The sequence below is a fragment of the Parus major genome, chromosome Z (assembly GCF_001522545.3).
Source record: "Parus major isolate Abel chromosome Z, Parus_major1.1, whole genome shotgun sequence".
Classification (NCBI taxonomy): domain Eukaryota; kingdom Metazoa; phylum Chordata; class Aves; order Passeriformes; family Paridae; genus Parus; species Parus major.
Window position 1 is genome coordinate 16,870,581 of NC_031799.1, and position 11,143 is coordinate 16,881,723.

Consider the following 11,143-nt stretch of genomic DNA (forward strand, 5'->3'; position numbering starts at 1 on the left):
TGCTTGAGTACAGAAAAAGGCAGAGAAGCTACAGGCTGACAGTAGTGGTGTAGAAAGGTTTGGAAGAAAATACTAAATGACACATAGGGTGGTGCTAAAATCCTCAGAAATAATTCGAAGTTAAGCTGTAGTGTTTTAAGAATGTGTAATTTCTTCACGGCAAAGTAGTTTTCTTTTGGTCAGAAAAGGGGGTATATAGAAAGATACAGAGAATGATCACAGGATTCAGAGCAATGAAATTGTGCTTCTCATTACATTAATTCTTCTGTGACTGTACTATGAAGAATATGTATATTACATGATTTGTGATGTTGACTGATGTGTTGCTTTACAAAGTGCACATTATGTGTACATAAGTGCATGCTTTTTAGTGCATTGGATTTTTAAGTTCTAAATAAATTTTCTTGAAGCTTAGAGTTTTAAGGTATTAAAAACTGAAGACAGAATAATAGGATAATTCATGTTCACTGTGAAGAAGAAATATTTATGCATATCATTTATTACCCTCTCTCTCATAACTTTCTCTTCTTGTCACCACTAGCCAAAGGCCATATATGATTTCCTATACCTTGTTGTCAGGACACAATACTGGGTAGCTTATTTGTTTTCAGCATGTCAGTGTCAAAGGTCTGTGGGAGGTGGATGAGTGCAGTTTTTGAAAACTGTAACTTACTCTCTACTACTGCATTTTTATTGAACACTTAGCAAAGCAATAATCACTGTGTGCGCCTGGCAGTGCATGCACCAGTAAAGGCCTCTGTCTGGCTTCTCTGTTTATTTAATAAGCATCTGAAATCAGGAGCAGCACATATTTATTTAAATGGCACCAAGGAATATTAGGAGGGAAGGGGTTTCTGGTACTGCTTGCCTTCTGTAAGTCCCACATTCCTGTTACTATTGTAAGTATTATAAGATATTATTCAGCAGTACCATAAGATATGTTGCAAAGAGACAGTATGATTTTCAAGCTTGGAATGCTGGGGATTTATTTTCTTTTATAGTTGGGAGAGTCTTCTGATGTGTGGGATGGAGGAGAAAGGGTTCGTTGGGAAAGCTGAATTATCTTTCAGACCAACAGAGAGAAATTTAGTGTGTATGAAAGATAGTTTGTATTCTTCCACTGTTATAAATTTCTGCAATGAATGACATTCCCTTTCTACTTGCTAAAATAATTATACCTGCTCAAATCAATAATGTGCCAACACATTAAGATGGCATTTAGACAAAATCCACTATACACTGTAAGTTTTGAATAGAGTGTTCTTTGCATGGTAACCACTGAGCTTGGTATCCCATTACTGTGTGTTTTGTGCTCCTGCTCCCCATCCACCTCCCACGCAGCTAGCACGGAAGGCACACAGTAAATCACAAATCACCTAATGAGTAAGCATTTCTGCAGCACCAGTGAAGCAGAGATGATGTATGTATAGTTAAGGGACCTTCTGGAAGGGGAGTTGATGTAGGTGGAGAGTGACACAGGCTGCAGGTGATGCTGGACAGAAATTGGGATGGGTCACTGTGGAGGGTGGCCTGGCAGCAGAAAGGGGTGCAGATTAGAAGCAAGGGGAGTTATAGGCAGATGTTACTTTCCAATTCTGTCCCTTCTATCTGGACAAACTGGTTTGGGTCCATGGTCTTCTGCATTGCTTTCTGCCACCTAAACTATCTGAGGATTTGGCTTTGTCTTCCCCAGCCCTGGTGATATTCCAGCCTCATTCCTGGCACCACTTCCACTGGCTCCCTGGCAGACATCCAGACGGCACTGAGCATGCAGGGTTTTACCTCTTCCTCCCCACTCTGAGCCCTGCTGGGTCGGCATGTGGCAAAGAGGATACTCAGTGCTGCAGAAGCAGAGGCTGGAATGGCTGTCTGGAGCTGCAGAAGCTCCATCAGCCCCATGACTCTGTCCTGCTGGGAAAAATGCTCCTTACATCATTCTCACATGATTTAAGAATACTTGTTTCTTTTCCTGCAGTACAGATCCCCCTTCCACCGCTGCACTTCCCTTTATCCTTTACACTTGTTGGTGTTAGTTTTTTTCCTCTTGTCACTCAGTTTTACTTCCCACTCATCCCCTGCTACATGGGGGTTCCAGCTGGGTTGATGCAGACCAGTACTTCAAGACTTGCTCAGGTTTTAAGTGCTACTGTGGCCGAAAGGCAGCCACAAACCCAACACTTTATATGGGCTGTATTCACTCTGGGTTCACCGAAGAAGTGTAGACAAGCAGTAAAGTATAACCTGTAGCACTCAGCTACAAAGGGCAGTGCCTTGTCTTCCTCTGGCTTTCATTTCTGTTCCACAGTCAGCTCCTTTGTTGTGGGGCCTCTGTGGCCATATGTCAGCTCAGATATTTTGCAGGTCTGCACTGGGACCGTGACCACTGCACACATATTGTTTGGTAAGCCAGCTTAAAAGAGAAATTAGTTGCAACAGGCGCAATCAAGCAATGACAGCATCCTGCTTTGGGAACATAAAAGGAATGCCACTACACTTGTAGTGGATTAAACCGTAAGACATAGCAGCATTTACTGACAAATAAAGACATGAAATTTAACATTTAACTTCAAAATAGACAAGAAAGAGACATTTGTATTTCCATAGCAACCTTACAATGTAGAAAATCTTCATGTTGGGAATTGTAGTGGTATCTTAAATTTGCAATTATGGCAATACTTACCTATACTGATAAATTTCCCAAAGCAAAGTATTTCCCTTGTCAGCTTCTAGTCCTTTTAGTGTAGATTTATGAAAACCAGCTGTTTTAAATTTTTTTACTCCATTCTGAACTGCTCTATTTGCTAGTACTGCAACTGTTTTTAATATCTATAACAAGATCAATATACAAATTAAAAATAAATATATTTACATCTCTCAGTGCTAACCATAAGAGTAGCCAAACGCTGTTTCTATTCTGCTGAAAATTAATTTTTAGAAATCGCTGTAGCAATAGACTGAAATATCCATCCAGTCTAAAACTGATGGAAGAAATTCCTTTACATGAAACTAAAACAAACCTAATCTTTCCCAAAAATTCATGTTATTGATTCTGTCAAGTAATCTCAGTACATTTGCATGGGACGCATTGGAGTACCAGAGGATTTTGAAATTAGTAGCACCTGACTTACCTTTGTGCTGGTCAAACACGGATGAGGAACTGAAATCCATTGTGATCTATCTCATTATTTACAACCAGACCAGACAAATGCCACCTCCAGGGTTTTCAGGGCAGAATCTCATATATTACAGTACACAGTGAAACGACAGCTGTCGCCGGTCTTCCTCTCAGAGAATTAAAGTCGCTTTACGGCTGCAGGTTGTTGCCACGACAAGACCCTGATGGAAACATTATATTCTATTATGGACTCCCTGCTTATCTGAGCTTCTGTAAAATGCCATGTCTTCAGCGAGGGGGAGAGCCGGCGAGCAGCCGCTCCCGCAGCGCGGGCAGCGTGAGGGGCCCGGGCCGGCACGGAGCATGTGCAGAGCCCCGGCGGGCACCCACCGCGGCCTGCGGCCCGCTGCGCGCCCCGCCTGCGCCTGGACAAAGGATGCCTCCGGGTTCCCCCTGAGTGAGCACGGAGCCGAGAGCACAATCCGCAGAGCCTCCTTGCCTTAGTTGGTACCAAACCAAACCAACTACAGTTAGTTAAGGGACAGTGCAGGGATAGCAAACGAGTGCGGCTAAATCGGACAGTGTTACCTGCGACAGCACAGTGCAGCGAACACACGGTGCACATCTGTGCTGGTTTTGGCTGCGGTAGGATGTATTTCCTTCAAAGCAGTGCTATGGGGCTGTGGTGTGGATTTGCTGGAAACAGTATTGGTAATACAGGATGTTTTGGCTCTCCCTGCTCAGTGCTCACACAGTGTCCCACCAGCCAGGAGGCTGGGAGAGGTCACAAGGAGTTGGGAGGGGACACGGCCAGGGCAGCTGCCCACAAATGAATACAGGAGTATCCCATTCCATGGGGTGGCATGTTCAGCGTACCAAGCTGGAGGAAGAAGGAGGGAGGAGATGTTTGGAGTGATGGTGTTTGTCTTCCTAAATCACAGTTGTGTGTGTTGGAGCCTTCTTGTCCTGGGGATGGCTGAACACCTGCCTGCCCATGGAAAGTGGTGAATAAATCCCTTGTTTTGCTTTGCTGTGCATGTAGCTTTTGCTTTCCCTATTAAACTGTCTCTAAGTCAACCAACGAGTTAATTCAATTTTATTGCTCCCCCATCCCACTGTGGACTGCATGGGGCTGAGCTGCCGGCTTAGATTAAACCATGGCAACAGGGGATGTCAGACCCAGGGTCCATAACTTTAAATCCAGTATCTGCCAAACTGTCCTCACCCTTGGTTTTTGATCAGGCCTCTGCCTTCCTAAGTTGAGAACTCAGACCTTGTACTTTAAGGGGAGGGGACCCTGGTGAGTTTTGCTTTTTGCTACTTTATTTCTATGAAAGAAATAATAATAAATGTACTGACTTGGAATTTACCTTGAAAACTAAGTTACCAGCACTGACTTGTGAATGGGAGGTGTATAAGTTTATTCAGCTCTGTTGCGCTGAAAGAGACACATCATTACTGCTAAGGAAGACAAAGTAATATATGAAACTTAGGAAAGGCAAGATACTTTGGGTCCAAAAATGCAGACAGGACCTGCACTAAAGCTATGCCTATGTTTGTTCAGCCTAAGAAGCCCCTCCACTTTATTTACTGTGTTTATTCTAGTCTGGTGTTTTGACCAATTCCTATGACTATAGCACATCATAGAGACATATATTACATGTGGATACACCATGAATTGTATCTGGAGGTCATTCACATCCAAGCACCTGCTTCTGAACGTAAATTCAAACTGTGTGTTTGGGAAAGGATCGTACAGTCCAGGAAGCAACACAGACTCAACAGCTTGAAATGAAACACCAGAGCTGAAACTCTCCAGAATGTGGCAGTGTGATCTGCTGATCTTATTAGCTGTGAAGAGGCATGTGGTAGGACAGAGGATCCAGAGACAGGCTGTTTCTCTTTTCTGTACTGCTCATGCTCTTGTGGTTTGCCTTATCTCATGCCCAACCTTGTTATACTGAGAAGGGACCCACCGTGTGGCAAGCGCTGTCTATGCATGGGGAGCAGAGTATTACTCATGCAGATGGTCAGCTGCTAACTGGCATCTCCTTGGTGGGAGGGTGGCTCCAGGGGTGGCACCAGCAGGTGGAGTTTAGTCTAGTCTAGTCTAATAGACCGACTCTGTTCAAACAGCTACCAACTCTGTTCAAACAGCTACCACAGCTGCTGACTTCGTGGAGGAGTCACTGGAGACATATATCTGGTCAGGAATTTTGACCTGCAAATTGTCACCCCTAGTGATCTTTGAAAAATCACAAGAGTGACCTTTGCTTTCTGCATGTGACAAGAGTCCCTTTGTCCTCTGTGTACACAGGATTTCTGGCCCTGGGCACTGCTGCTGGATTCCCCACCCTCCTCTACCTAATTCAGTCAATTCATTACTCACAGTTTTACCAGCCCATTTGCTGTTACTGGGTCCTTGTCCTTTCATTCTGCTCCTGAGATGAAGGTGGTAGGCTTTGGGGATTACTGGTTCAGTCTCACTCTTGCAGTACATTAGCATGGGAATGAGGCGCACTGTAGGTATGCAAACAGGGAATTTGGGGGAGAAACACGTGGCAGCTGATTCCTTCTGGGTCCCACTTGTAGCATAATATTCCCTATAGCACTGTGTACATTTGCCTGGGGCTTAGTTTGCCTTCAGCTACATAAAAGCCAGGCACCTCCTCTGAGACTGGTGTCCACAGCTGCCATGGTGTCATGCACTGAAAACCATGGTATCTTCTGTGTTTGAGAGCTGGTATCTTCTCCCCTCCATATCCATCAGGAGGGAAGTAAGGCCAATGCTTTAGCAAAACACCCTTCCCCATGTAGATCTGAGCACTAGGTGAACATGGTTCTGTGCCTCAGCTATGGTAGATATATCTCAGCTCACATGCTGCCAAAAAAGCTGAGATTTGGGAGGTGGGCTTGAGTCACTGACTTTCTGTATTGCTTCAGTAGAAGAAATAATTGTCTCAAAATTCCTTATGGCCTCCTGTGTGCGGTGCCCATGAAAGCAGCTCTGGCTAAGGACAACAAAGCCACAAGACTTAGAAGCTAGTACAGGCAGCAGATAAAGATAGTAGCTTTGATATTGTTAATTTACATTATTCTTTAATTTAAGCAAAGAATTCCTGACTTTTTATTCTGTCGGAGGTAGTTCAGTTTTTGGAACGTTTTCTTGTGGTCCAGAGAAATGATAAAGAGAGAGGATTAGAAACACTTGCATTCTTTTTTGCATGTTTGTTTGCCCGTATTTGCATCAGTGTTTTGCTATATGTGGGGTAGTTAACTCTCTTCCTTCTAATTGTTGTTCATTAGGTAAATGCAAAAGCTGTGGTGAAACCACAGAGAGTGGATGAGACATATATTCAAGTGCTATGTAAATGTTATTTGCTGGGCGCAGTGCAGAGGCTGAGAGCTCATGGGTGCTTACAGCTGACAGCTCCTGCTCTGTGCCACACTGCCATCACAAGCAGAGACTCAGCTTGCGGATCTCTTCTCAGTGAGGACACTGGCAAGTGAGCAAGGGTTTTGTATCCGTTTGACGCAATGACACAGCCAATGCTTTAGACGAAGGATGGAGCCTCTCCCCTTGCAAAGCGCCTGGAGCAGCAGTGCCCCTGTCTGGTAAGGAGCTCTGCCAGCAGCCAGCACTGCAGACGCAGCAGCTCCAGCCGTAAATTGTGCTTCCCTGTTTCTTCGTGGGCGTGTCACAAGCCTGAATGTTCACACCCTCAGTATTGCTTGGTAAGCATGCAGTCGAGACAAGGGAAGTCAAAATTAACGGAGGGGCGCCATCAACCTTCATTTCCAGTTTTTATTTGAAATCCACTAGTAATAATTTGGGTGTTAAGCTTTTAAAATACAATTCTATGTACCTTTTAAAGAGCAATACTAACTCCTCATATGAGTTCGAGCTCCATCAGTTTCTGTCTGGAAGGTTAGCACCAAGCTCAGGCATGTGGAGAAGTCAGACCACTAACTAGGCAGAAGGAGTCAGCTGTGCTTGCTGGTGGGAACTGATCTAGGATGCTCTAAGCAAACAAGATCTCTCTTGAAATGTCATCAGATAAATAGTGACTAGAGAAAGGAGAATAAAGTCACAGCTATATCTTATAGCATTTACCTGCATGGAATGTAAGACATTGCTACTTTGCTCCCTGTTTTTTACGGCCAAATACATCTTCTGCTCAGTTAATATGACTTTTTGCCCTTGACTTCGGTGTGGTCAGGGCATCTCTTGTGGTGTGACTTAGTGTGGTATCAATAGCACCCTGTGAAACAAATTTACTAACAAGCCAATATGCTTGAAAGTCCTCTCTATGGACTGCTAAACAATTACTGGGTTTAGAGGTATTGTTTTTCCAAAGGATAATCTGATTACAATTAACTAAACCAAATTATATCTTTTTTCTAAGAGTGATTGTTGTTCCCACTTCAGAACGAGTAGGGAATCTCTCACTGAATTTATCACCCTAACCATGCTCTAGCTTTCTCATTACACTCACTCCAAAAACTTCCTCATGATATTCCAGGTGTAAAACTGCATTCAGTGCCTCTGGCATAGTGTAAGGCTGGTCTGATGAGTCTGTCAGAGTGCTTGAGCCAGACATGCCTGTGGAGGAGCAGATGGGGATGGGGGTGGGTGTGGAGACCTGCTGAGTCAGAGGAGTCACAGTGCTGGTGTGTCTGTCCTGGGTACGCACCCTGTCCGTGACACCAGCGAGCTGGAGATGAGGAATGACACTTCTGTGGTGTTACACTGGTAAAGACAAATTTCTGTGCAAATCCTCACTTTTCTATTTATGTTAAAGAAATTCTGTTATATTCTACAAGATAATATAAGGGGAAAAAACCAAAAACAAACAAGTTTGTTCCAGGTCAGATCAAATGTTCTCCTAGGCAGGTAACCAGTGTTTGAATGGCACTCACCAGCAGCTGTCTGGTAACCTGCAGGACAAGTGTGTAGTGAATGACATTTCCTCGGAACGCTCTCCTGGTCTCCAGTCGTTTTCAGACTCCTGCAGAGTGGAATCTCCAAGGCAGTGCTGTGATTCTATGGAGTTCCAGAAGGTGGTGGTCTGGGATCAGCACTTGGCTCCATGAACCAGCAGCAGCAGCTCTTTAGCAGAAACATTTATTTTACTTTCCATTAAATCCTTTTAAATGGAGGAAGAGTTCATTTGTGGGAAATCAGTAATCTCTGACCTTATGCAGTGCATTAAGAATGCCTGCAAATTAATGAAGTCCCATTCCAGATATCAAGTAACAGTATAAAGCATGACTAATCATCTATGAATGGTAAGCTTTGAGAGCCTTGCTGAAAACCTTTTTGATAGTAGATTTGCACTGGTAAAATACAGGAAAAGCTCAATGTGTTTTTGCTTCCTTGTGTTTGGGATAATTAAAGGTAAGTGTCCATCAAAGTCTTTGATTTTCAATATTTTACATTTCACTGCCAAAGTATGCCGGAGCCCCAGATATGAGAAACAAACAGAAAAAAGGTGTCTGTAACATGCAAACTGTAAATTCTGACACAAAGGATTTAGTCCTGCATTCCCTGCATACTTGGAACTCCTGTTGATACCTTACCCAAGATTATGAGCTTTACTTCAGGTTTGCAAGGTGACAAGTGCATTAGCAGTAATGGAGCTTACAAGTCTGTGGTTTGGCATTGTTGTACTTACACAAAAGTGGCAATTTAAATGTGCCAATGAAACTCAAACAAAAACGCAAACATTTAACTGGTATCTCGCTATATGTAGTGCACTCACTGTCAGAAGTTGAAGTTAAGTAGCTCGATAGGCAAGGCTCAGGAGAAAGCCAAGCACACTGGGCTAAACAACCTGATCCTTAAGAAGACTCACACTATAACCACAGCTCAAGGGGCATCAGATTTGCAACCCATCAGGACTCTAGATTGCAGCAGCATTTATTATTGCTTTGATGTAGCTGTGGTAGTTCTCAGACTTACAAGACCTCTTTAAGGACACCCCCTTCACCTGTACAATTGCTTACATAGTTATGGTGAAATTATGGTGGTACTGGGAGGGCCAAGCAGGCATTGTGCTCCCATGGTGTCATGCAGGACTGAAACCCGGCCTGAAACTCTTGAGGTCCCAAGATTTTCCAGCCTACTTAGAGAAGAACATACAAAGATTGGGAAAAGTGGCCAAGGTCAAGTACAATATAGAGGTCACTTGGAAGGACACAGCAGGGTCACACACTTAGCTAGCTAGCAGTTCTGGTACTAGCAAAGGGCTTCCAAATGGCTATGACAGGTGAGTGCTCAGTCACTTGATATCCTGGCTGTGGGAGCAAGGTGGTCTTACTAAGTAAATACTAAACTGGGAGACTGCTCTGTTTTGCTGCAGTCTGCTTGCACAGGTTCTGCTGTTCCAGTTTACTGGAAAAAATAATATTATAATAATATTAATTGGTTATTAATAGAAAAAGGGTTTGTATACAGAACTGATGTAGTTTTAAATACTTGAGTGGATGTTTGAAGGAGGGCTGTTGTAAAGTTTGCTCATTTCTCACTGTGTTATCTAGAGTGAGTGTGTAACAGAAATTTAGAAAACATATTTTGCTGCTGACAAGTGGCTTTTATATTTTATAAATTTGTTATATTTAATAATTTTTGAACTACAGGGGACCTTTCCAGAGATTACACAACTATCTTAGTGGGTCAAAACATGGCCTTAAAATATGTGAATACTTTAACTGGCAAAAGAAACTGAAAGCTCTTTGGGACCACTTGAATATTTTGTGTGTGTTTATTTTGCATATGGTGGACAGGCATGAACTCCCTTGATTTGTGCTCTGACAAATCAAGGGAGATAAGCCAGATTTTTTAGCTCAAGCCTAGCATTGTACTCATGCAAGCTCACATTTCTCAGCTTGGTGTGTCTGTCAACTACATACAATATATATGCATGGGAAAAATAATTCCAAAGAAGAACTTTTCCACTACAAATGTAACAAAAATCTCCATATACATTGGTCAGAAGTAATTAATGGATTGCTCACATAGATGTATGCAGGGACAGGAGCATGAGAGTGGACAAGAGGAGGTGCTGCAGCTGAAAGGGATGCAGCACCCACGCAGGATGCTGTGCCACATGGCCTGCGGTGTGGCAAAGTGCTGTGATGCATGCCAGGTTTTCTGTGGCACAGTAGGTTAGATGAGCACAGGCCTTCCTGGCAAAATTGCTCCACTTCAGGTGTTTTTCAGAAGGAGGGAAATGTTTTTTCAGTCTGGCTAGGCAGGCTAAGGAAACATACACAGCTTCTTCCGGGACATAGCTTGTGGGAACACGATACTGCTTTGTCTCAGCTGGCTGTAAAGAGAGCTTTCATGGCAGAAGCTGTCAGCAGTGGCAAAGACATTCCATGTCCAGCCTGGCTGGGGTACATAGATGGCCGCAGGCAGACCAGCAGCTGTCTGGTGTCAGGGAGGGTCTGTGTTTCAGCTGTATTTCTGTACAGCACCCTGAGGCCAGCACGGCTCCTCAGCTGGCCAGGGCTCCCAGCAAGCTCCCCACCAGCTCCCAGCAAATTTCCATGCCTCTGGGCCTACCCTCAACCCGAGTGTCAGCCTGGGGTTGTGCAGAAATGTGATTTTTGTTCGAGGAAGCTATGGAATCACCAGTGTTTGTATGCCTGCCCAAATTCTTTACCTAGACAAGGTGTCTACAGCAAGCTCAGGACAGCAAGAGAGAATATAGAGGGAAGAGAGTATTGCCCATGCCACTATTAACTCTGTTTTTCCTATCAGACTGTATGCCATTTGATTTGGGCTCTCACTCATGCCTCTGACTGCTGGCTGTGCTTGCTGCTGGCTGGTGGGTGGGATACAGGGATGAGAGGATGTCCCCTTCTTGTCCAGGGTCTCTGCACCATGCTCTGCCCTTACTGCTGGGAGCAGCTGCCAGGTGCAGCCAGGTCTCACCCAGCCAGTCTCCCAGCAGCAGGAAGGCAAGTGTAGTGGGAAGTGCTCAAGGTTGGTGATGGCTGACTTTTCACTAACCTCAGCCCTTA

The 11,143-nt window shown here is 44.1% G+C and overlaps 1 protein-coding gene and 1 long non-coding RNA gene across 6 annotated transcripts in view; one reads left to right on the forward strand and one right to left on the reverse strand.

Moving 5' to 3' along the window:
- ANKRD55 (ankyrin repeat domain 55) overlaps positions 1-3,472 on the reverse strand; it is a 47,055-nt gene extending 43,583 nt beyond the window's left edge. For all 5 annotated transcript variants that reach the window (XM_015653140.3, XM_015653142.3, XM_015653139.3 and 2 more), the window contains exon 1: positions 3,129-3,472. In XM_015653140.3, coding sequence (XP_015508626.1) covers positions 3,129-3,168 — 40 coding nt within the window. In that variant the 5' untranslated portion in view covers positions 3,169-3,472. The remainder of the gene's footprint in view (positions 1-3,128) is intronic.
- The window catches only part of LOC117243653, a 56,814-nt gene that overhangs the window by 7,772 nt on the left and 37,899 nt on the right, over positions 1-11,143 (forward strand). The gene's annotated exons all lie outside the window — the stretch shown is intronic.